At 37.3% G+C, this 27,016-nt stretch overlaps 1 protein-coding gene across 4 annotated transcripts; it reads left to right on the top strand.

The window, feature by feature from the left end:
- Window positions 1–27,016, top strand: LOC135683466 (SANT and BTB domain regulator of class switch recombination). Of its 4 annotated transcripts, none has more exons than XM_065198726.2 (22): window positions 1–161; window positions 905–965; window positions 2,207–2,268; window positions 9,583–9,623; window positions 12,255–12,446; window positions 13,105–13,163; window positions 14,794–14,888; window positions 15,190–15,255; window positions 18,063–18,149; window positions 18,271–18,381; window positions 18,922–18,999; window positions 20,259–20,463; window positions 20,654–20,726; window positions 21,441–21,543; window positions 22,599–22,659; window positions 22,943–23,002; window positions 23,183–23,276; window positions 23,705–23,759; window positions 25,343–25,401; window positions 25,990–26,090; window positions 26,582–26,682; window positions 26,815–27,016. In XM_065198726.2, exons 2-22 carry the CDS (start codon window positions 960–962, stop codon window positions 26,846–26,848), a joined length of 1,743 nt encoding a protein of 580 aa, XP_065054798.2. In that variant the 5' UTR covers window positions 1–161; window positions 905–959; the 3' UTR covers window positions 26,849–27,016. The 4 variants fall into 4 exon arrangements, with proteins under 4 accessions (XP_065054798.2, XP_065054796.2, XP_065054797.2 ...); XM_065198724.2 differs by lacking the exon at window positions 1–161 and adding an exon at window positions 181–756; XM_065198725.2 differs by lacking the exon at window positions 1–161 and adding an exon at window positions 182–756 and having other exon boundaries at window positions 22,614–22,659.

Raw genomic sequence — 27,016 nt, 5'->3', positions numbered from 1 at the left:
ACCATTGGTGTACAGCAGCAACAACTAAAAACACAGATTCAACCAAATTTGTTACAAATGGCGTTGAAGAAAAGATTTTTGAGCAGATTGGCTTGCATTGGGATTAATTTGGATTGTGAAATGCGTTTGTAATGGCGATAACTTGGAGGAAATAGCTGCTGGTAAGATCAGAATATTTTGCTTTTGAAAATGCAGTTTTTGAATACGGATTGATGGCGGCGGTTAACACCGATAAATTATCATTGAATGCGGAGAGATAAAATCAGAATTCCAGACACACTCAGTCACAGAACTTGAAGAATTTGAGCAAAAAATAAATCTTGCATTCATATGTGGCTTTCATGTGAGACAGGTCGTTGTAGAAATTATTTCCTACCACCAGTTCTAACATAATTTGGCGCATTAAAAATGCATAGACTTCCATTCTGTTCCTTTGCAATTCTCGCTCCATGCTTCCCTCAATTCGTTATTCTAAAGAATTTACATATGGTGGCTCATTAGAAGCAAGACCAATAATCCAATCGCCTTCTTGAACTCGGCTTTTTCAAAACAAAACAACCATTGCTCGCAGGTTCATTAATATTTAAGCAGGGAGTCCTATTTGGCTCGGCGTGTTTAATGTAACAAGTCAAGAAATACTTGGTCAATGTCATGGAGTTTTATTAGCCTAGTTATTCTTCTATCAGTCGATTTTTATTTTAAAATGGCTGGAAAGGGGACAAGGTACCAGGACAGTTTACTCTCAGTGTCAAAAGTGTGAGTAGCATTTGCTGCATTGTTTTCATGTTTCAAATCTTTTAGCCAATTGAAACATTTTTCGGCTTTTTTAAAGCTGTACTTTTCTAGGCATTCCTATACCAAAAAGTTTTTTGTCAAGCCAGTTGTGATGTGATTTTTTTTGCAGTCCTATCTATACTAAACAGAACCCTTCTTCAAATTCTGAAAACGTTGCAGACAGCATGGAGGTAAGTTCGTTTTTAGAAAATTAATGTAATTCCAATTTTACTGACAACTGTAATTTCAACAAAGAGCAAGTTGTGCATGAAATCATCATTTTAGAGCCATGAAAATAATAAAAACAAGTATATAATATAAAAAATTGAACAAACTGTAATATTCACTTTTAATAAAGAAAACCTTTGCCCAGCTTTTTTGAATTTAACGTTTCCTTCATAAATCCATAAACAAAAAATCAAGTTGATTGACTAATGGCTCTTGAGAGCAACTAAAAAATTACATATGTATATGTTATAAATTGTTTACATTTTTAGGAGTTAGGAAACGATAAAATTATTGGTCAGACACTGAAGAAAACAGTTCTAGCTGCCTAAAAATGCCTTAAGCAAGTTCATTTGCCTGAAGTTTTTTGGACATCATTTTTATTCAAATGCAAATATTTCTACACCATTTGACAAGTCATATGTGCAACGATGTATTTTGGTAGTTACTGGCCTTAAATTGGCTTTTTAGCTCTCTCAAAAAGCAAAGTTTCTGTGTTTGAATGAACTTTGACATTTTAATGCTGAAACATTTTACTTTAGTTTGATGTTAAATAAAGCCTTTTTTGTCTCTTATGTAACTGCCATGTCAAATAGTGGTGCTTGTTCTATGGGACAAGCTTTTTGGTGCTTGTTCTATAGGACAAGCTTTATTGTGTGAGAATTTCAAAGGCTCTTGTGGTCAAAAGTATTGCAAATGGGGAAAAAGATTAAGTCAATTTAGAAGTGCTTCAAATGCATGTAAAGATTGATGCTCCATAGATGCTTCAAATGGAAGCTTTACCAGGAATAGGTTGGCACAAGTTGGGCATATTGCACCCCTAGACTGGTAAAAGAGTGTGACCGAGTGCTATTTTGTATTTTGCCCTATTTCTACAAAAGCATAATGATGGTACTTGCATAATGATGCATAATACCAATGGTATCAATGACTAATAGTATTTGTAAGTGTCTGTAATTGGTTCATTTAGCTGTTACCTATTGTATATTTGTTTAAGTTAATGGCCACAGGGTAGTCATTGGCTTTTGTTCCTGTGGTCTTGTCCCTGGAGTGTTGTACACTTTGTAAAGTAATTAGGAAGTATAGTCAGATGTAGATGTAAGCATGTATTGTAAAAGATTTTTATATTATATAAAAAATGTTTAATTGAATGATCAATTAAAGGTGTGCACCTAAAATCTGTGATTAAACCTTTTTTTGTTCTTAGCAAAGTTACTTTGAAGAATGGCCAAGCACTAAAGGCAAAGAGGCCAAAGGATTATCTGGAAAGTGAGATTCAACTTTAATTTTGCCTAATTTATTGGTCAGCTTGATTCGCTCAAAAAATCTATTTCTTGTGTCATGTTATTCACATGGAAGGGCTGCCTGAGTGCATGTCAGGTATTCTTGACCAGTATTTATATAAAGAATTTCTAGAATGACTAAATGAACTATTTATTTGATTTTCAAGTTCCACTTGAAATTTTAGCGTGGTAAAGAAATTCATTAGCAAGAGACACATGCCTTTTTCCAGGTAGTGACATAATGCCCCCCATGGCCCTAGAAAGTTCTAGGAGCTCTGTCAATCTAGCCTTGTGCATTTATGCTGTATACATAAGTCAATTATAAAATCTTATTTTATTATTTGTCAGATTTGAAGATATTTTGTAATAAATTTGACGCTCTTTATGGAATAGCAAGCAGACATTTAATGATGACAAACCACAATTTTGGAACTGTTGTTGACTAATTAGAATTTATAGTAAGCTGTAAATTGAGTCATTGATTATATTTACTAGCATTTGAGCCAATGAGTCAATGAATCATGAGTCGCAATGAGTTGCAATGAGTTGCAATGAGTTGTAATGTGTTGCAATGAGTTGTAATGTGTTGCAATGAGTCGATTAAACTCCGAAGACAATTTCCTAATGCAGAATGAAAATATGACATTCAAATTTGAATGTTTGTTTGAAACCATAAAAATAGGACAAGCACAGCTTGTCAAAAACTGAGAAAAAGCAGTGTAAAACCAACCTCAACCACATCAAACTTGTAGACAGGTCATTTGCTGGAAAAATTAGGCCTTTTTTCCTGTCAAGGTTTTCTCTTCGGATTCCTTGCCAAGAAACATTTTGGAAAAGATTAAGACTTGGGGCATGTTGAAATTTGCCGAAAAATTCAAAATGGCGGAATTTTTCAAAATGGCGGACTTTTTACACTGTTTTGGCCATAATGCTCCGATTTAATCTTCTAAGAAAAGCATTACTTGGCATCAAAGTGTCCTATTACGTCATAAACATGTTTGTTGCCATGAATGATCATCAAAAATTCAAAATGGTGCTCTTAAGGAGGTAGAACTAAAAAGAAATCAACAATTTTGGCGCTTCGCTCCATACCAACAAAGTTACTGTGGTCAGAAACCTTATAAAAGATAAACAAATGTAACGACAGAGTCCCACAAGTAAGGATAGGGCTCTATGAAATAAAAAAATCCAATTTCACATAATGAAATGGCAAAAAATCATACCGAAATTTGAAAAATTTGAAGGTTTTATAATAGTCCAACTCAATCATAAATTTAAATGCTGAAAACTAAAATTCATCCTCACTTCCATCTGAGTCAGCATCGAAGTCATATTCACTATTATCTGTGCTTTCTGCTTCACTGTTTTGACTTCCAACAACAACTTCTGCTCCATCATCACTACTCTCAGTGTCCGACTGGTTATTATTTGGGGGAAACTGGCTGCACGTATACCAAATTGGGACTATCCCCGTTTCCTCTTCTTTCCATCCCCATGCTTCAGTTAATGGAGGATAGTTAATCATCTGCTGTGTGCATTGATGCCATATGTAAGCCTGGAGACAACTTCGCTTTAAATGTTGGGTTGTACTGTTCTCATCAGGAATTATTCCCAAACTTGACTTGACTTTCTGCCTTTCGTACATTCGAATTCTTGTGTCAACATGGCATTCACCTTTGTTGCCTCCGTACATGACAGTTCGAAAGAACTCTTTTGCACAAGACAAAAATCCGATGGAAGCCAGAGTGGAACCAAAATTGTTCAGCAGGTTAAGGCATTTCAATTTTACCATCTTTTTCCATGGCTTTAATTTTCCAATTCCAAATGGAAAAGACGTCGTATCACAACCAGTGATGCTGTGGTATGCTGGCAAAATAGCACAAGCTTCTGTGCCGATATTTACACAAATTGACTCGATATTTATGAATCTTTCATGTCCTATCTTCATTTGCCACTTCTGTTCAAAAACCCGTGTTGGAAAGGCATGAACCATTAACACTAAGACATCAGTGTCTGTAGCATGTACGATCACAGGTGCATCTAATTTATCTGCCTCTAGGATCAAGCGGGTATCAGCTTTACGGTGGTTGCTGTCTTCAAGTTCTGTGAAGTTATCATTAGAAATTAGCCATGTCTTTTCATTTTCTGTTATTTGAAGTGGTATTTTGAACATGCCTTTGTGGTTTTTGGCGTAATTTACCAAGAAACGTATTAGCTCTGTTTTATTCTCTGCGTTGTGGAGGAAAGTGTCCCAATCCTTTCGTGGTGGCATACTTTGCTCTTGACTTGTAATGAACACTCTTTTGCCAGAGTGCCCGCGGCGACGCTGGGTAAGTTGTTTTGTTGTCTCCTGTGTGTAATTATCGAATATCACAGCAATTGAATGTGCTTGATAAGAGGCTGCAGGTGTGCAGAATCTGAAGTATGCCTTTGCGTACTCTCCCCAAGTAGGTTTACTTTTGATTGACCTTACTGCAGCCATGCCGTCAACTAACCATGCTGCTTTAGACAAAGGTGTTTGCACTTCTGCTAAAGATTCTTCTATCAGAAAATTTCGTAATGCAGCTTTGCAGCCTTGTCTGAGATCACTGTCAGGTGATGCTAAAGCTAGTGGAACAGTTGTAAGAGGATAAGAGTGTGCGTCTCTTGGACTTGTAGCCTTACCAACGAGTGATCCAAAGGCTTGCCTGTCCTCCTTGAGAATGCTTATGGCTTTGGGAATCTTTTTTGCCCGCTCCATGCCAGTTTTGATCCTAGGATTTTTTATTGATGCAAATATACTAACCCTATTTTCTTTGGCTTTGAGTCTTTCGTCAATAAACTCAGCATACATTGCTTCTCCTACTGCAGATGAATTCAGAAGTCCCTCAATGACCGATGGCTCGATTTCGGCTCCAGTTTTGAAATGTCTTGCAGGACCATCTAGAAATGGATCAAAATACTTATCAAGCTGCAAAACAAGACCTTCGATCATTGCCTCGTGCTTCTTTATCGCACCAATAGTTGTTTCTTTGTGAACGGACTGCGTCAAAACATCCAATCGTTCTTTCAGTTTGGCTCGAACAGTAGCCATGAAATGGTCTTTACAAAGGTATCAACAGCCTTCTCATCGGTGCTAAATCCACCTTGCATTGGACCCCCTCTGACTTTTACCTCTCTGTTAATGGTTGTTTCGGTTATCAAGTCACCATGGATAGTCGAGTATGGTTTGCCAGAGACTGAACCACCAAAGCCATTAACCAGAAGGTCATTCCATGCTCCTTCTTGCTTTGATCTAATATCCTGCAGCTTGACATGTTGAAATGTAAGATAACGGGCATAGTTTTGATGCCCAAATGCAAAACACTTTGGCAACAAAACACGCTCTGCTGCTAAATGGCGCTCAATTGTATTTTCTCTTACAGCACTGACGAAGCATAGCATAGCCGAGACATCGCGAATGTATTGCATCATCATTTGAGCTTGTGTGCCAAAGACATCTGTTAAATTGTTTATCATCTGTTTGAATTCTGGTGAATTAGTTATTGACTTTAAATTGGCGGTTGATTGGACAAGTCTCAAATTTACAATTTGCCTTTTGAATCCTGGAGTGAATACACCTTTGTTCAGAACACCCTTCATTCGATAGCGAAGCAAGGCTTCAAAAGCCTGTTTGTGTAGCCTTATGCTTCTATGGTAATGCCTTCCCTCCATTGCTTGATCAGCAGACCCTTGAGCTATTACATCGGCTTCTATCCACCATTCCTTGAGTCCGAGACAAGAATACTTCTTTCCAAGGATCTTCAAATTGACCATTATCGTGTGGAAGCCGCCCAAGAAGGTAATGATTTGATCGTATTTCCCTTGGTTTAGCCATTGAATGATAAGAACTTTTGAATGAATTGCTTGATCTGCATGAAGAAAAATATGATCTATTTCTAGCTGATCAAGCATCTTTTGAATCATGTCCATATACCATTTGACGACGTTATCATGTGGAGGAAGAGGAATAACAGGAAGATATTCTAGTTTGCACCTTCTTGTAGTGCAATCTGTTACAGCTTTCATGAAGTTTGTCCATGATCCAACTGGCTGGAGAGCATCAGTGTCTAATTCAGGCTGTATTTCTAGAAGCATCTCTTCACTTACAGCTCCACACAATACCCAAGCTACATCACGATAAAATGCTTCTTCGATTAGCGGTGAATCTTTGAATTTGTCTTCAAAATCAGGCATTGCTGGAGGGTCTGCCCGTTTCTTTGGAATAACATATGAACCAAAATCTTTCTTTCCGTGGTGTAATAGATCTACGCATGGTTCATATAAACGTGTCCCTTTATCACCAGGAAATGATGGTTGGAAAATCGTTCCCGTGGTGTGGTGCGTCGTCTGTGACCCAGTCAAAGTTTGCTGTCGGCCATCAGAATTATCAAAAGTAATGTGAACTGCTCTACCTTTTACAAATCCTGGTGGAAGCATCTGAGCATGCTCCATTGTTACCGCTTCGGCCCAAGAATTGCTAAGCAACCTGATGTCATTGTAAGATATTCCAATACCACCACAGTGCAATAGTCTTGATGTCTCCTTACTTCCGGTTAATCTGTTAACGGTCAAGCCCATCGCAATGTTTAAAGGTGACCTGCCGTGTAATGTCAGTGCTTCCCATCCCTGAGCAAGACTGGATATTTTTTGATTCAAGTCCTTGGGTACACTGACAATCCCATTTTGATTGATAGGCCATTTGTCATTCAACGACAGAGCAATTGCATTGAAAATACACTCTAGCGGGAAAAAAGTCTCCAAAGACTCACAAAGCTCTTCAGTTGTTGGTGGCCAGGTAAGTGGATGTCTGTTTGCCAGTTTTCTTCTTACAAGTCTGGCAAAAGCCTTGGTTAGATCAACTTCTCTCAAACCATGACCCTTCAATGCAGCCTCGACATAGGTAACAGGTCCAACTGTGTTGGAATGCAGGACTTGTTTCTTCTGACCAACTTTAGAAAAGGCAATTTCATCTGGAAAGGTTTGCTCAATATGTGTCTTCAGATACTTTTTTTGCCTTATAGGTGGTTCGCTTAGACCAAAGTCAGAACTGATCTCTGCAAAGTCTTTTAACAGCTCAGTCATGAGAAAGGATTCTTTATCTTGAATCACCCTTCGCCTAATCATCTCATCAAAGTACCCCATAACTTTCCGTTCCTGCTCCGCGTTATATGCCAATGTCTCCTTCTTGTCATACGAATAAGAAAATGACGCATAACATTTCTTATGATAATAGACATCTGCTGCAAAAACATCATAGGAGGCACCATTTAGTAAGATGTCAATTCTCTTAGCTGCTTCATAATGGCGATCTTGCTCATCTAACAACTTCTTGGCAACCAAGGTTTTCAACTTTAGTGCTGCTTTTTCTTCCGAACAGCGTGCCAATCCCCCATCATTGTATGGAAGTGCATCGTCACTCGAACGTTCGTTGCAAATCAAACAAGATTTTTCAGTGCTTTTTTCTCGTAAAAGCTTGGTTCTCTTCTTCCTACTTGTGGAGACTAATGATTCGTCATCGCTATAACTTTTACGTGATTCTTGATCATCACATAAGGCATCATTTTCCTCGAGCTTTGCCGACTGCAACTGTTTTGTCTTCAGCCTGCTTCTGAAAGAAACTGCGCATCCTTTATGAGTGTACAATGTCTCAGTGAAACATTGGGGAAGCCTCAATGATGCCTCACGAAATGCCTTGTAAGGTTGTTCAATACAAACTCGCTTGTCGATTTTTGACCAAAGACGAGCATTCTTCTGAATGGTATCAAAAGCTATTGACTGGATAGCCTTTTTGTCCTTGTCATCAATAAGCAAATCGCATAAAATACACCGATTAATTCCAGGACCATCGAATTGCAGGTAGGGATTTGCCGACATAATTCCAATGCTGCAATAACCATACAGTGTTTAACAGTTTAATTTCAACACAGCAAAGTTGTCTTCCATTCCTTTAAAATGTCTCAGCATCTTCTATTATCAAGCCCTCTTAGTAAAGCTAAGAAAATCACAGAGAATATTGTCGACAACTTTCAACTACATAGTACCCTTGAATGTATCCTTTGGTCTTCAAATCACATCTTTTCACGGGGAAAACTCATCCAAACTTCACAGATAAATTCTGAAGCTACTCAGTCGCAAGATACTATCTCATTGCCGGTTACATTTCAAAAGCTCAAGTTGCATTTGTGGTTATCAAAATAGTGCAATTTATACCTTTGTTTATAAACGTTAAAATAGTTAATGTCAACATTTGGGAGAGCATGAAATGACCTAAAGACATGGGCATGAATTCCTGAGGTGACTTACTATCCCGTGTATCCTGCGTTTATCGTATAAAAATATATGACCACAGTAACTTTGTTAGTATGGAGCGAAGCGCCAAAATTGTTGATTTCTTTTTAGTTCTACCTCCTTAAGAGCACCATTTTGAATTTTGATGATCATTCATGGCAACAAACATGTTTATGACGTAATAGGACACTTTGATGCCAAGTAATGCTTTTCTTAGAAGATTAAATCGGAGCATTATGGCCAAAACAGTGTAAAAAGTCCGCCATTTTGAAAAATTCCGCCATTTTGAATTTTTCGGCAAATTTCAACATGCCCCAAGTCTTAATCTTTTCCAAAATGTTTCTTGGCAAGGAATCTGAAGAGAAAACCTTGACAGGAAAAAAGGCCTAATTTTTCCAGCAAATGACCTGTCTATTGGCCCTCTCACATAATCTTGTGTCGTTAGGAGATCTGGGATCCAGTTTGTTGTTAGTGTGTCCAACTAGAAAGGTGCGTGTGTCCGTATAGATATACTATACTGCTATATATAACATGTAGAAACATGTATATATGTTGTCTTTCATAATTCTGAGTCTTTGCTCAACTCTGAGAGCATTTTGGGGGATATGTTCAGTATGCTCCTTTATACCTGGGTGCCCCCACACCCCTGCGTCCAGGGATGATGCCAGCAAAGATGTATTATTGTATCATAGCGTTGTATAGAAAAGAACAGGATATCATCATCCATGTGTATCCAGTTTATTCATTTAGCCTTGCTATAGAGGTATATATATAACTCACTGATCATAACTCACGATTCATGACTCACGACTTACTGACTCACGATATAGGCAACCTCGTCATAGATTTTCTTAGGTGCTCAACTGATTGCCTAGAAATGCAAAGGTGTTAAGATTGTCAAAGATGTGCTGTTCTGCTCCTTGCAATGCCTGATTGTCATTGGAAAACCAGCTTTGAATTTTTTGTATAATTGGAATTCTTTTATTTTTAGATCCAGTATTGTAATTCATGTTTGTGATGAAGCTAAAAATGGTAACTCTTTTAAAAACTTGTTCATACAATGCTTTTTTCTGCAAATCCTGATATGAGATGAGAATCACACTTCTACACTTACGTTCAAAAAGTATTGGGACACACTTCGAAACTTCAAAGACATTTTATGCAACAAATTTGGAAAGACTTTTTTAAAATCCTTCTCATTAAAAAAGTACGGCAGCTATTTCCATGAAATTTTCACAAGACATTGTTGATATTTTGAAGCCTTTTATGTACGCCAAAAAATTAAAAAATCATCGACCATAAAATTTCTATAGGTCTCGAGACGAAAACATGGAAGCTCTGAAAACTCAAGAACTGAGTTAAGAGAAGCGCTTACAAATTGCTTTCTACTATAATAAAGTAAATGGATTTTGCGATATTGCATCAATTGTCGGCTGCTCATTGAGTGCAGCTTTTCTGGTGTGTAAAAAGTTTTTCGGTACAAGAACAGTAAAAAAATTTACCAAGGGTTGGCAGACCGAAGAAGTTTACGACGCCGAGGGACGACAGTTCTTTACTGAGGGAACTGCGAAGTAATAGGTTTGAATCCTTACCAGACATCGTGTTGTCATGTAAAAAGAAGCTAAATAATGGAACATAAGCAAAAACATGGCTATAAAGTTATGAAAAATACCAATTCTCCAGCGTTATAAGAAAAACAAATGCTCTCTCAAAGTTAAAATTAATCATCGACGATGAGTTCAATGGCTTCTCCTTGAATGTTACGCAATTTTAAAAGTAGCTTGAATAAATGCAATAATTTAATAAATTTGTAGCATTTTCGTCGATGAAGTAAACTTTTTTTGAAGCTTAAAAATTTGATTTTATAATTTCTTTGATAATTTTTTTTGTTATTCAAACGTGAAATTAAAAAGTTGTATTTGTTTGGACAGCTCTAAAAATTTTGGAAGGTCATGTGACTTTGCCATTTTTAGGCCATATAACCCTTCTGCATATTTTGTTGTTATAATCAGGAAAATCGCAAGAATCCTGTTTTTTCGTGGTTATGCTTCATAAGTTGAAGCATTTTCCTAACTTGTTATTCCATTTTGGGGAAACGTAGGCCTAGATTATTTGTAGAAAGACTGCCCAAATCTGAAAAAGTTTCCGTTGCAAAACCGAATCCAACGGAACGCCATAATTCGTTTATCGAATTCGTCCCAATATGTTTTGAACGTGAGTGTATATTACTTAGTCCATTTGTGTCTTTCCTAAGACATCATAATCATAATCACATTAGGGCTTGTAACACAAGCAAAAACTTTATTCTAAGCAGAATTTCTACCTGAACTAGGCCTGTCCACCGAAGGTCGAATAATCGGTATTCGGTTACATGTTTCACTATTCGGTTAGCTGAAGTCCAAAGCGAATATTCGGTTACAAGCGAATAGTTCGAATAGTACGATTATTCGGTTACAAACGAATAGTTCGAATAGTACGATTATTCGGTTACAAACGAATAGTTCGAATAGTACGATTATTCGGTTGGAGACGAATAGTGCGAATAACCTCACTGTTGGAGGTCCACAATGGTTGTTTGAATAACCGTGACTGATCGAATAGCTGTGACTATTCGAATAACCGTGAATGATCGAATAGCTGTGACTATTCGAATAACCGTGACTGATCGAATAGCCGTGACTGATCGAATAGCTGTGACTATTCGAATAACCGTGACTGATCGAATAGCATTGACTGGTCGAATAGCAAGGATTGCTCTAAAAGGGAAAGGCAACTTCCTATCTTCAATCTTCGAGAAAGTTTCATGGATACGGGCCTTCTTCAAAAATCGCAAACCCAAGAAATAGTTACAAAGCGAATAAAGCAAGATTGGAGGGGGCAGGGGGAGTGGAGCCGGGGTTGCAGGTGGGGGTCATGGGGCTTTTTCAGGGCCTCAGACGAAGGGTGGCCGGGGGGCTTTGGCCGTATCACTATTTTGCAGAATAATATAACTTTTCACAAAATCTTCTGTTGTGAGTGTTAAATTTTCTCTTGCCCCCCCTTTCTCCACTTCCCAACCTGTGTCGAAGCCCGTGCTAGAAAGCTTTTCATTTCACAAAATGTTGGAAAACGACCCTTTTTGAAGACTTACGACTATAGTTTCTCGTCAATTTGATACTGACTTTCTGGCCATTAGGGGTGACTAATGCTAGGGAAGGTTCAAGAAAACATTTATTTTTGACAAAAAATCGTTTTAAAAATTGCTTTGTAGCACACCCTTTGAAGTTACGTAAAACACAGGAAATATCAATAGGAAAACAAAAAATTAATGGTTCTAACTTATCGAATAGTAATGACTGATAAGCTATATTCACAGCTTGGTTAAATTACAATAAATTTTCAGATTGCAGTTTTTTACCACCACCCTGCCACACCCATTTTGCCACACCCATATTCGCCGAATAACCGAATATTCGTTAAATTATAAGCCGAATAACCGAATAGGAATATCTGAAGGTTTGGACAGCCCTAACCTGAACATAACAAATTTTCCAGCAGTGATATAGTATGCAATATTTCATTTTTGTTTCTTGGCTGATGTTAGTAAGAGTTCTTCTAAAGATACCTTTACATTAACCTGTCTTCCACGTTTCCTTTTTCAGTTTCTCTTATTTGTTTTTTCAGTAAAACAAGATTTTGTATGCCAAAAGGAATTGTTGATTAATGAAATGAAATATTTTGCTGATTATCTGTCAAATGAAACTGACAAGTGGGAAGATGTTGATATTTCTGTTCACTGTGATGTGTATATTTTTGATTGGTTAATGCGGTATGTAAAACAAGAGAGTGTTTCTGTGGAGGATAAACCCAAACTTGGTAATATATTCTATGTCATTCATCTTTATTCATTTCAAATCCATGTAACGTGATAGAATCTTTAAATTCAAATGTCAGTTTTTAAGTTAGGTCAATACATCTCTATGTATCACTTTTCTGCCGGCTAGCTTCATTTTCAGTGTTGCAACTTTCACATCATACCATGTTATACATCAATCTTGTCTTCCTTCTTACAAGTTTACACAATCAGCTGTCATTTGTTTGTTTTCACATAATAATTTTAAGCCCTTGATTTTAATGTATGCAAACATGTCATATTTGAGTATATGATATGGGCTGTTCTGTGATGTAAGGATTAATTCAAAACAAGATACTATAAAGTATCTGTATCTAAAAGTAGACACTTGAATTGTTTGTTTGAAGGAAATCATATGCATTCATGCACATCATGCTAGTATAGGTGAATTTTTTAAGGATAAAGATTGGTATAGACAATATTTAATGGAATCCTAATTGATATCATATTCAGTTTACTCCTGTGACTACTAATATGTGCTTAGAGTCCTTTAACTATTCATTAGCTGTAAAGACAAAACTCCTTCTTAATTTAAGTATCTGAGTATGACATATTTTTGCACATCCAAATATGAAAGTGGTTAGGTATTTTCTTTATTTTGATAACATGTTCATATTTTAGAGCCTTCAAATGTTATTTCAATTTTGATATCATCAGAGTTCTTGAAAATGGAAAAATTGGTAAGACAAAGCTCTGCTTATTTAGCTTACCTTTTACCTTTTTTATCCTGTTCAAGAAGTTTGCTATTCTTGCAGTATTTTAATTGTCTTGCATCATCACCAATCAGGGCCCATACCAGCAATAGGGGGTAAGGGGGCAGACAGCATAGTATTTCTGATGACATACAGTATCTTCTTCAATGATAGAATACCACCCATGCACATCTATTTGTCAGATCCAATTTGCTAGGACAGGTCTGGTGGCTCACTGTGCAACCGAATTTGCTATATTTGAGATGCAGATAGATTTCCTCATGGCGTAGTTGCCTTTTTGCTGTAAAGAAATCAATTTTAAGTAAAATTCAAAATGTTACAACTTAAAAATGTTAAACAACGTTATCAACACAGCCTGATAGCATGGAAAAAACAGGCTCCATGGCACAATAATGCCAAAAAGTCAGGTGTTTTCAATCAATAATCTTCTTCTCTTTTTCATGGCTGCAAACTTGTCTAGTACCTCAATCAGGATTGATTTCAGTGTTTCTGCAAAGACACAGGGTCATCAGATTTGACAAATCCTCTAATAGCTTTTAGAATGCGCTTCTTTATGAGACCTTGCTCATTCATCAAGAATTCTGTTGGGGGGTAGATGTTCAAATTTTGACAAATTCCCATCAAAATGTTGAAACCTTTGGTCTATTTCTGTGCAGATTCTATCCAGAATCAAAGAAGGGAAACCTTTGCTTGTCATTTGTTTTTAGATCAGTGTTCATTTTGCCAGGTTGACATGGGCCTATATTTAAAATCTCTGCAGCACTTTCTCGTGTAACGTGTGCTCTAGTGGCAAAGACATCTTCAATATATAGTAAAATTCTGAATATACATCTTGATTATCATTTTTGCCATTTGCTTCATGCAGCCCACTGTAAAGGCTTCCATGATCAACCAGAAAAATCCCGGAGTTTCTTGCAAAAGGAATCCTAAAGTTTTGCTCAACAAAGGGCCATTAAATTGCTACATGAGGACTCAGTTTTAAGCCAATGCAACATAAAATAATTGATTGTTAAATGTGACTTGTAGAAAGTACTGAAATTTGACCACAAGCATTCAGATTTTCGGACAAACAGCTTTATAGGAAGGTGACATGTCCCCCAAAGCTCCCCATTGGCATCAGCTCTGTCACAAATACCTCTTAAATGTTATTTCCCATTAGACCAAAAGTGCAATTTTTTACCAAGCCCCCCCCCCCCCCCCCCCCTTCATAAGGGCAGCCCTAAGTCAATTTTTTTCTTCAAGTCTAGCTTTTTTTAATCATAACTCTATGAAGTATTATTTTCTTTGGAACTTTGGCTGTCATAACCAACAGATGATCCTTAATTCAGTAAAACAGTAAGTTTTGGATGAGGAAATAGAATCAATATCTATTTTAAGACTCGCGTGAATCTCCATTAAGATATTGTGCTTTTGCAAGAAATTTTGAGCATTGAATAAATTTTAATCTTTTTGTCATTCCAATTTTTGTCAATTTATGGTTGAGAGAAAAAGTTCTTTCTTCAACATAGAAATATGTGAAAATGCTCTTATCTACACATCTCCCTTAATTTCAATTTCTACAAAGTTTGATGTGTAATACCTTATAACTTGTTTTCAGGTGCAAGAATGCATTTTATATTGCTACAGGAACATCTCAAAAATCATTGCCACGCCATGTAACATGAATTGTATAAATGATAAGCTAGTAGCAAGGTCAGTTGATTCTGTGAAATGAGCTTCTAAACTTTACACCTGGCACCATCTGCCAGGCTGGAATTACTTGATGCAACCAAATTGCAAACAGATGGATATCTTCTTTAGTGTCTGTAGATTTATTGCATTAAAATCTTAAGATGCGAAAGATGCAAGAAAGCTTGAATGTAGTTTATTTCCTTGATTATACTAGACTCTTTCTATAAAGCTGACCTTTGTGCATGCATATAGTTCCTTGAAAATACTTTTGAAAGCGCAAATTGAAGACCTTGTAAAATGTTTATTTCTTTTCTTCTTCTAGGATTGCAAAACTTTTCACGCATAAAGAGGTCGAAGCGATTGCTGACAAAAAAGACAAATTTAAGAGGTCATTTAGCTACAATGATCATATGTTGTTTGTTTTTAATTTATTGTTTACAATATTAGACCAGAGGTGAGAGGGGGAGCATTGTCACTTGAGCTGGCAATTTACCAGACAAACTTCGTCTGACTCAATCTTTTGCGTAGATTGCGAATCTGGATGTTGCTTTTGCGTTTAGCGGGGCGTTTCCTAAATAATGAGGGTCAAAGACCAAATTACACATTAATTGTCCCAATTTGACTGTATTCAATTATTGCATTTTAGAAAATGTTTAATTTTATTAAAAACGTGTCTTAATCAATGCTTTGTCAAATTTAGCCTTTCCTGGCATTGATGGGTAGATGACAGGAAACACAAAATAGGGTGAATTTCACTATTATTGTTTTCTTAAGGCGTTTAGTTTATTCGCTTTCTCCTTCTGATTCGCTTTCCTTCTTTTCGCTTGCAAAAAATAGCTCCGCAATGTCCTCGGGATAGTAGGGCTCCGTAATCCAATCAATTAACAAATTTTCTAACCAGCCATGATTGGCTGGTTCTTCTACGTTGATTATGCTTTTCGAAGCTTGCCACACCCTTGCCACTCCAAACTCTTGCTCTCCATACCCTTGCCACAAAGTTTGCACGCTTTGAAGGCAGTCTGTCGCCTCAATGATTGGCTGATATGAACAATAGCTCATCTCGCCTTAACGGATTACGCTGCTTGCTTTGGCAGTCCTAGCTGCGGTAGTGGACGACATTTGAAACTGCGAGCAAAAGGTTATCGGAAATGGCAAGAAGATTTGATTACTGAAACTGGAATTGAATGATGATAATGGAAGCATTTCTTTTCCCTGTTGACATATCTGTAGTAGAAACCAAACAGGGAACCAAATTTTTCTAGCCACAGTTTCACTACAACAAGAACACAGCCATTTGGTTCAAAACCTCTAGAATCAAAGTTGTCACTGATTGGTTTAAATCTTTTAATTATCGATCAAGCTCAACGGTGCGTGAATTTCACTCCCTTGAAGTTAAAGTTGAGCACAATAGGGGACAGACTGCCTTTAATTGCTTTTGATTCTGCTTGTACATATGGGCAGCAGTGACAGACCAATTACTTTGTTGTCCTTTCAAAGGTCCACCAGAAGATAGCACATCTTGTCTCAATCACTGGCAGCAATCGTTTCTCTCCATACAGAGTGCAAACAATTTTTTTCAAGCCAAGTAACAAATTGCCACTTGCACAGTTTTACGTCCTTTCACAACCTCCAAAAATGCAGGTTTTCCATTTCGCAAGATGGATGAGATGTAGTCATTCCCTGAAAATGCATGCAGGCCATGAAAATGCAAAGAGTGTTTGCTTCCATAACAAAGATAGCACTCCTTGTATTATAAGACTAAAAGGATAACAAGAATATCAACATCTCCAGAGCGCACAATGCACTCCTGTCCGTTATTCATCCGTAGGGCATGTTTAACTAGGTAGCAGAATTTGGTATATTCCTTTTCACGGTTTGTGTTTAACTTTTCCACCTGAATTACCCCTGAAAAACCATAATCTTTTCTTGCAAAGTATATTACTCGATCGTTGAGTTACTAGATTGCTTGCATCTTCAATCCAAACGTGTTCGATTAGATCAAAAAGCCTTTCTTTGTTTCTGCCATTCTTCGTAAATTTTGTGAAGTTTGCAGGTATTATGATATATAAATTTTGTATTACAAATTCATCACCATGTCCTCGCGAGTCTCTCTCTACGCCTTTCATTGATCTGGCAGAATACCAATCACAGACAAAAAACATTTGTTGCTGCTGAAGTGATATTTTTCGCAAAATTTTCCATGAAAGCTCTTTAAATTTATTAGGCATGCTTAACATACCCATACTCCTCAAAGTTGCTGCCACGTCTATTATATGGCAGCTGGCATTTTCTAGCGATTCTTCATCAGATACATCTTTATCTTCAGTTGTTGCAAGGGCAAAAGGCATCGGTGCAAGAGGATTTGTAAGAGCTTTGTCTAAATTAACGGATCCCTTTTCTTTGAACGGTGTTGAACAACAAGTTTTCAAAACTTCTCATATTTCAAGAACATGCGTAATTTTGAATCTATTGTCACTGTCTTTTCCTAAGATTCTCCCCCCCCCCCCCCCCTAGAGATTTCTGCCTTCCCCAAATTTCAGCATAAGGTAAAAACTGGACAAAAGATAACTACATCTCCAGATAATAAGAGCAATTACCAAATTTTTAAATGTGATAGCGATTAAACAGTCAAATTAGGCCACATCGCTAGTTTTTGGACTTTGGCCACCTATATCTAGAAACCCTCCCCCCCCCCCCCCCTAAACGTCAAAGCAACATCCAAATTCGTAATCTACACAGATATTGAGTCAGAAAAGTTAGTCTGGTTAATTTCCAGCTCAGGTGATGATGCCACCCCTCTCGCCTCTGGTCTATGTTGCATGTTAATGCAGTTTTAGGAAGGTGTTTGCTAGATATAGGAGCAGTTTCTTTCAGGGAGATGTTTAAAGCTCAATTGAAAGTAATAATAGGTCAGGATCCTTTTTAGAAAAAGTACTGTTTTTTACACTGGAATGGCATTGCCGAAATTGTAGCTGAATTTTATTCTAGCGTTGAAAATTATGATTTCATTAGCACAGCGAAGAAAAGCACTGAAATCTTCTGAAGCTAACGTTTTGCATAGAAAACATGTACGTATGAAGTCGTACCATTGTAACTTGCACATACACGTCTCTTAGATGCGTTTCTGGACTTTAATTTTCCAATCTTTGATTTTCCTTGGTAAAATTCTTCGAAACTCTTTTTTCTCTGTTGTAGCAAACTATTTTGCAAGAAATTTGAAGAGCTTTTTAGTCCAGATTTTGGAAATGAGGACTGTCCTTCAAACGCAAGCACAATGTTTCGGTATGTGTTTCCGTTTTTTATGCATTTTCATTCTTTTATTTGACTTAGAATTACAACTTAGAAGCAATATTACTACTTGATATATAAGAGTTCTAATTTTTGTTTCATATTTTACTTTCAGGTGCATTTATTGTGAAAAACTGCTAACAGCAAAGTTTCATTCTAAGATCGAATGCACGCCGGATCGGACAATAATAGATAACCGAGGAAACCTGAGCTACGGCCATTCCCGGTCAGTGTCACACTTTCACATTTTGTTCCGTGTTTGGTTAAATGGTGGCATATAGAGCTGTTTTTTATGTGACTGTTGGCTTGAAAGTATCGAAATGCTGAGTGCAGACACTAGAAACCTTTTTATGATTCAACTTATAGTTAAGCAGTCTCCTGAAGCTGGGCGTGTTGTTTACTGGGACCTCACTCGTTTTCAGATCGAAACACAGTAGAACAACATAACATGTTCAGAATGCAAGTATCTAGCCGGTATTTAAGATAAAGGGTGTATGTCAAAAAGGATGCGTTCAAATGGAAAAAGAAATTTTGCAGACTTTTTCCCTCTTACGTCTATTTTTTAAAAGGTTTGCTAAAGTGAGTACTTGGCGAATCGACATTGCCTCTTGAATAACCTTCACATGTCAAATAAAGTGCCTAGAGAATCTGCTTTCTGCATTCAAATTGGCAATTTAGGTGCGATTGGCAAATTTTAGGGGTGCTAAAACCATAAAGCATTTAGACTATTTTTTATTAATTGTATAGCGTGGTTTCTCCTTCACAGCGACGAAGATTGGGATATAAATGACTACTTGTTGAACTTGAAAGGCTTGTTAAAGACTTGGAGAAATGTTTACTGGAGGTACGTTTGTATTGCCGATGTATCAATATGTGGCCGACATTTCAAAGTGAGGGCGACATTTCAATGTGTGGCCGACATTTCAATGTGAGGGCGACATTTCAATGTGTGGCCGACATTTCAATGTGAGGGCGACATTTCAATGTGAGGGCGACATTTCAATGTGAGGGCGACATTTCAATGTGAGGGCGACATTTCAATATGTGGCCGACATTTCAAAGTGAGGGCGACATTTCAATGTGTGGCCGACATTTCAATGTGAGGGCGACATTTCAATGTGTGGCCGACATTTCAATGTGAGGGCGACATTTCAATGTGAGGGCGACATTTCAATGTGAGGGCGACATTTCAATATGTGGCCGACATTTCAAAGTGAGGGCGACATTTCAATGTGAGGGCGACATTTCAATGTGAGGGCGACATTTCAATGTGAGGGCGACATTTCAATGTGAGGGCGACATTTCAATGTGTGGCCGACATTTCAATGTGTGGCCGACATTTCAATGTGAGGGCGACATTTCAATGTGTGGCCGACATTTCAATGTTTGGCCGACATTTCAATGTTTGGCCGACATTTCAATATGTGGCCGACATTTCAATGTGAGGGCGACATTTCAATGTGAGGGCGACATTTCAATGTGAGGGCGACATTTCAATGTGTGGCCGACATTTCAATGTGAGGGCGACATTTCAATGTGTGGCCGACATTTCAATGTTTGGCCGACATTTCAATGTTTGGCCGACATCTCAATGTGTGGCCGACATTTCAATGTGTGGGCGACATTTCAATGTGTGGGCGACATTTCAATGTGTGGCCGACATCTCAATGTGTGGCCGACATTTCAATGTTTGGCCGACATCTCAATGTGTGGCCGACATTTCAATGTGTGGGCGACATTTCAATGTGTGGCCGACATTTCAATGTGAGGGCGACATTTCAATGTGAGGGCGACATTTCAATGTGAGGGCGACATTTCAATGTGAGGGCGACATTTCAATGTGTGGCCGACATTTCAATGTGTGGGCGACATTTCAATGTGTGGCCGACATTTCAATGTGAGGGCGACATTTCAATGTGAGGGCGACATTTCAATGTGTGGCCGACATTTCAATGTGAGGGCGACATTTCAATGTGTGGCCGACATTTCAATGTGTGGCCGACTTGCTCTATATCAAGGGACAATGAAGGCAATTAACGTAGCTGTTCTTCTTGAATTCTGCTGTTTATCTTCCGTAAACGTGATTTTTTGTCGTAATTCTAGAATATGGGGAACCATTAACTATCTCCATTGTTCGCGGTGCCAAGAGACTTTCCCATGCACGGATTTTGGAGCATGCGCATTTCACCCACAACAACCTGTCTATTCAAGCAATTCTGGTAGCCTCGAGAAAACCACAGCATCGGCTGGCTATATGCCTTGCTGTAAGGCGACTGCCATCAAATTCAATCCAATTGAAAAATCAAAGGTAAACCGCTAGCTCTGCTTTATGTCATATACGCAGCATGATTTGTAATTCGGTTATTAAGCTTAATGAATAGACAAATAATGGTTAAAAGACAAATTAGAAGTTCAGTTTGGCTCCACCTTTACATGTTTTTTACAAGTTTTGTTTTACGGATGTTTTTGATTAACTAGCAGACTTAACACCATTTCAGGGTTGCACTTTTAGAGAACATCTCGTCGAGGTTTGCTCTTCTGGGCGTGACGTAAGCGCAACAGATGGCGCAGGTCAGCTTCGCAATCATTGCAAATTTTTCTTCATTTTGTATTTCTCATCTTTGGCACATTTTTTTATTTGCAAACTTTCTCTTTGCCGAATTTTGATTTAGAAGTCTACAATAAAATGATAGAAGTGATAAATGTATTTTGAAATTTTGATAAATTCTGCTAGATACCCTGCTTTTGTCCTACAAGCAACCGGAAATTTACTCTTACGAAGACCTGTTTGCCGGAGCTAAAAATTAGTTTTGCATTGAATTTATTTTAAAATTCTGCTCTACAATGTGATGGATTCTCATCGTCGTTTTGCTATATTCCTGCTTTACTCACGCATGCACAAGAAAGCCCTTTCTTATAAAAACAGCAAGATGCAATCAGTCTAGCAATGACTCTAGCAATGACCCTAACATTTACCCTAGCATTTACCCTAGCAATAACCCTAGTAATGGCCCTAGCAATGACCCTAGCAATTTGCATTGTTTAGTCAAATGTCATTGTTTTTTAAATAGGAGAATTTCCCTACCTAGATTATTTTGAATACAGTAGAAAATGTGGTTCTTTATCAAATCTAGTTCTGTTTTCAATTTATTAATGTGTTATCGCAGAAAGGTGCACAGAGTTGTAGTGCAGGATGTTAGTTTTTGTGTTAGTTTAGTATTAGTTTCGGAATAACCAACAAGTGTAGTCTGTATCTTTCGTTTTATTTGCTGTTCTCTGTTGTAGGTTATGCAAAAATCAATCATAATCTGAACTCAAAAGCTGTATATGACCAGCTGTTGGCCCACAAGGATGTTGTCTGTGTTCCCCCAAAGCAATCAAAATTTAAGTATGGACCTAACTAATTCAATTCTTTCTTTACTTTCCTTGCTTTTGTTTTGACTAAGCAAGTGTGACACTGTTTGATTGTGCTGAGCATGTGTTACTTTGTTTATATGTCAGAGCCTGGGATTATATTGTTATCAGTTTGCTATCAAATACGTTTTGCATCATTTCATTTCAATCTTGATTTGATTCTCGCAACATTGTTAGCTACAGTAATTGTATTGCATCCCTGTAATTGCAAATGTTTTGCCGAATATTTTATTTTAAATAAATTTGCAATGAAGATGAGTATAGTTGAGTTTAAATTAGCATTTGTAATCCCTTTCTTCTTTCCTATTTTTTGCACACATAAAATTTTAATATTGTCTTAACTTTTATCGTTTCCCTCTATTTAGTCTGTATTTTAATTTTGATTTGATGTCATTCCTAAAGATATCCTGCTTTGTTCGTTTACCAAATGACTTGCGAATTGAGCATGTTATCAGAACACATTAATTCAATAGTACTGCAATTAATTCTCCCTCCCCATCGTCTCCCCATTTTCCTCCTTGTGATCCTCCAAATCTCTCCCCCTATCTCCCTCCCCGTCTCACTCCTCATGTCCCTTCTCATCTCATTCCTCATCTCCCTCCTCATCTTCTCCCCATCTCCATGCTTGTCCCACTAGCTACTCCCCTCCCCGTTTCATTCGCCATCTCCTTCCCCATCCCCCTCAACATCTCCCTCCTTTTCTCCCCTTATCTCCCTCCCCATACTCTCCCTCCATCTTTACCCATCTCTCTTACTGTCTCACTCTTCATCTCCCTCCCCATCTTCTCCCCTTCTCCCTACTTGTCCCACTAGCCATCTCCCTCCCCGTTTCGCTCGCCATATCCCTCCCCGTCCCCCTCATCATCTCTCTCCTTATCTCCCTTCATCTCCCTCCCCATCTTCTATTCATCTCCCTTCTATTCACCCTCAAGATTTCCTTCCTTATCTCTCCCCATCTCCCTTCCCGTCTCCCTCCCCATCTCCCATAGTACCATTATTCATGAGATTGACTGCAAGACCTGTTTTCAGTGCATTGCATTTTAGAAATGAGAATATATTCATCACAAGTATTCTGAGCCCTGCAAGCATGGTAAGCATTCTTCCGATCTTGGTGCTTTACTCTTCTTTTTAGTTATGTAAATACTTTTGCCATTACTTTCTTTCTTCGTTACTTCGTTCTCTTTCTTTTAGAAACCTTTGCATTATATTGCATATCTGTATCCTTCTGTCAATTAGAAGGACATTTCATCTCATAAATAAATTGATTTGCCTTATTGATCCTAAAAACGACAGTTTAGTATTTAGTAAAACACAAACTAAATAGAACTTGCCGTCGAATTGATCGTCTTTTGTTTATTACTGCGTTTTTATAGGCGCCTCCGCACGCAGCAGCATCGTTAGCAAACTCAAAGCACATGGAAGCAAAGCAGTCGGTTGGTATTCTATAAATCAATGTCAATTCTGCCTTTAATTTATTTTTCTTGTATCAACCTACCTACTTCTTGGAGCATACAAACTAATTTTTTTGCAAAATGTAGTTATAAAATAATTTGAATAAAAGCTATATGAAATTTAAAAAGCAATAATCTTCTAATGTAGAATCTCTGTTTTAGCTTCGTTTTGAAATGAAGTCGAGACGGGTTGCGAGAAACCGGGTGAAGAATTACGAGGACGAAGATGACAGTGATTCCGAAGAAAATGGTATCGGTAGGCATTCCGTTGTGTTTTCACTCGCATAAACTGCGTTCGTTTCTCGCCCTTTCGAACCATCAATTTTGATCAGGGATGCCGGAGACGGGGACATAGGGGAGGGGGAAGGGGCAACCGCCCCTCTTGCACTTTTATAAAGGGGCCTTGTTCGGCCTTTGAAATTATTTCGGAGATTGATATGAAATCCCGACTGTAGTGCCTTTTTTGACAAAACATGTGCAAACAATTCTTATGACAGCAGCTAGACAATTAACAAGATGCATACAGAACATCAAAATAAGGTGGCAGCTACAACAGAACTAGAAGCTGGAAATTTATGTTTAAATTCCATTTTACTGAAGCCTGTCCCCCTGCCCCTTGGTCTTTCCTGCGTCCTTTATTTTCTTTCTACATAATTTTATCTTCTGTTTTTTGCTTTATTTTAGTCAGAGTTGTGATCAACCCAACCAAACGCAACCCGAGAGCCGAAGACAAACCGAGGTATCCTTGTTCTTCGATTTGACTGTCTGGCACCATTGTGCGCAGCGGAATAATTGGAGTCAATCCGACTTTTTATTCTTTGCGAAACGGAATATAGGTCCAAAAAGCAATAGTAGATCCGGTTTTGCGAAATATTCTGACTAATAGAAAACCGGCTTAAAATATTTTTAGAACCAAATTACATGTGCTTATAATACAGAGTAACAACAAAATACCCTTTGAGGTTTATAATACAGAGGAACAACACAATACAGAGGAACATTAAATCTTATTATATATCATTAGCTACATCGAAAAGGTGTATTTTCAACCAGTCATAGCAATTGTTCGAAGTAATGTCTTGAAAACCTTTAGGCATGTCAAACGCTTTGGTTATGGGCTAGCAAGCATGGACTTGCCAATATTTCTCCAAACACAGCCATGACCAGATCTAACATTTGCAGGAGACCGACTTTCCTGAGAGTTCAACCTGCTGGAAGCAAGACAGTGAAACATAATGAGTTTTAATGGTCCTAAAATCGATCCAACAAACACAACATTATTCAGCTTTCTTCATTGCCTTTCAATCTGACGATGATTCTTTTTTCATTAACGCTTAAATTGATCTGGAATAGGGGGTTTAGCCGTAATATTTACCTCCAAACTGGTGAGAATATTTACAATCAGGATATTAAACTTGCTAGAATGCAGGTGAAAAAGTACATATGAAGATTAAATTGGGGTAGCTGTTATCATTGGATGGTAGGGGCAAAACAACTTTAGAAAACGAGCCTAAAATTATTGATCTTCTGATGTGCATGTATCCATGGAAGTTTTTAACAAACTACTTGATGAAGATATAGGTCAGAGCCCTGAGAAGAAATCAATTGCGAAAAGCATAAGAGAAAGTTTTAATCAGTAAAAATCACCATGATAGGCAATATACGGTAGAGACCTTGCATGCATCAACAAGCAAAAATTTGCAGAATTTTCAAGAATTGTGCAAACTATAACAAAAATGCTTAAGCCAGATGAAAAACTGTCAAATTTTGTCAAACAAGAGTTTTTAAAAACATTCTCAAGGGCTCTTAGATAGAAAACCCATTTTAACATGTACAAGTGCACATACAAAAGATAAATTTGTTTTGTGTTCATGTTTTTTTCTTTTGATGAACATGGAAGAAGCAAAGGTGCTTCTTGAAAATAGTATCTTTCAAAAAATTTCATACAGAACTTTATGCTTGAAAAATGTTCTGCGACCGCCCGGTCACATGGTCGGGTGGGTGTTTATGCCATGTTTGCAAATAAAATGACCTTCTCCTTTTTCAATGAAATGTTTCGATAATTCAGTGACCATAATCAGTTTGCAAAACTAGATCGTTAAATTAGAATTGCAAAGAATTTAGATCGTTGAATGAGAATAGATGATCATTTGAAAACAGATTTAGAGGTCTTTCGTGTTTGATGCTCATCTGATTTCTTGGTAGAGCTTCTCATTGCTTTTCTATTGTTGCTTCCTCAGAGATGATTTTGTGAGATTTGGTCCTATTGGAACACCATGGTTTTCTCCGCTATTTTCAAATATTTGTTTTTGTTATTTCTAGCCCAACTTGGGATACGTCATTGCCAACAAGACTCAACCAAGATTTGCAAAGAGAAGATGGTGAGAATGCCTAATGTCTGCTTGTCTCTGATTTACCCTGACGCTAAATTTCGTTTATCCAATCGTATTCATTTGCTTCAAGTTAGGGTTAAGCTGTAAATTCAATGTTTAAAAGATCTAGGTCTTTTCCAGATTTGATCTAAACTAAATTAAAGAGAATCCTTAATATTTTAATGGAAAAGAGTGTGATTATTAGAAGCAAGTTGAGCAAGGCTTACTGTTCTGCCTCGGCAAATTGAGAACTCGTTCTCACCCTAGCCTGTAAAGCACCAAGCAGATAGACAGAATTTTTCATTACAGAATTGTTCATTGGAAATGTTTTAACGAATTGAAAAGGTCTCTGAATGTAGATAATTAAACATTGTACTATTTTGTTTATGATTGACAAGAAGATTCTAGTATTTATTTTCTGGATTTTTTCAAATAGCAGATTTTGAAAAGGAGGTTGGTCCCTTCTTTCCTGGATTCTTAACTGTTAAGTGAAAACTTTGTTTGGGACATTTTGTTGTCTCTAACCGGCCTTTTTTCTCAGTGTATTTTACTTACTCAATTTGAGGTTTACTTACTAAGTTCTACCATTGTTCACAGACTTGAGACGAATGAATGAGTTAATGATGTCTTTGGTCAAACGAAGATTTGATGAGACTCAGAAAACAGACAGCGATAAAGCATTGGAGAATACACAAGAGGTATGAAAATAAAAAACAATGAATTTTAAATCAAGATAACTAGGTAAGAACAAGCCTTAACATCTATCGTCTCTGGTCATGGAAAATTCACATAAATAATGTCATGAGCTAATAATGAATAATGATTGATAAATTGATGATATATCAAATTTTATAGATTGTTTTATCAATTAGCTGATGTTACATCTATAAGCTGATATTACATCCATAAGCAGATATTACATCAATAAGATGATGTTGTATCAATAGGCTGACATGATCCAATATTACATCATATCAGTAATTCAATAATACATCAGTTATCCAAAGTTTCATCCAAAAGCTGATAAATACAGTAAATTGATTCTGTATCAGTAAGATGATGTTGTATCAATAGGCTGATGTTTTATCTGTTATTGTTATTGTTTCAATACCTGATATCATATTAGCAAGCTGCTATTATATCAATAAGATGGTATTCCTTCCACCTCAATGCCTTTTCCTGTTGCTAGGCTGCTACCCCAGGAACATACCATCGGATTGAACAGCAGTTTCGTGCCATGATTTTATCTTCTCGAACCCAGAATCCCAACAGCTCTTCATCCTCTTATGGGTATGTTTTTGTCCTTCTCCTAACATATTCTTTTTTAAATTATTTCAAGAAAATTCATTGCCCTTTTCATTAAAAGTATTATTTTTAAATCAATTTCAAGGTAATATTTTCTCGTCTTTTATTGTCTGACAGGTCAAGGCCCGGCAGAGTCTCATCCGTCAAATGATGTTGGATTCGACTTAATGTGATTGTGAACGACACAACTTATTGTCATGTAAAATTACATCCCTAAAAATGCCAACTCCTATCCAACTTGTTCTCAATTTATCTCTATTCAATGTATTTTGTTAACTTTCTACTCGCATGCCTTCTGTCAAAACCTACTGTATCCTGA

The sequence above is a fragment of the Rhopilema esculentum genome, chromosome 7, assembly GCF_057945365.1.
Source record: "Rhopilema esculentum isolate cy_ngs chromosome 7, ASM5794536v1, whole genome shotgun sequence".
Taxonomy (NCBI): Eukaryota; Metazoa; Cnidaria; class Scyphozoa; order Rhizostomeae; family Rhizostomatidae; genus Rhopilema; species Rhopilema esculentum.
This window is presented reverse-complemented; position numbering and strand designations above follow the sequence as displayed.

Excerpts from the sequence above, each read along its gene's own strand:
- LOC135683466 (XM_065198724.2), top strand. The coding sequence starts at position 647 with ATGTCATGGAGTTTTATTAGCCTAGTTATTCTTCTATCAGTCGATTTT. Across the intron at positions 18,150-18,270 it reads AACGCAAGCACAATGTTTCG|GTGCATTTATTGTGAAAAAC; the intron begins GTATGTGTTTCC and ends TTTTACTTTCAG. Across the intron at positions 26,683-26,814 it reads AGCTCTTCATCCTCTTATGG|GTCAAGGCCCGGCAGAGTCT; the intron begins GTATGTTTTTGT and ends ATTGTCTGACAG.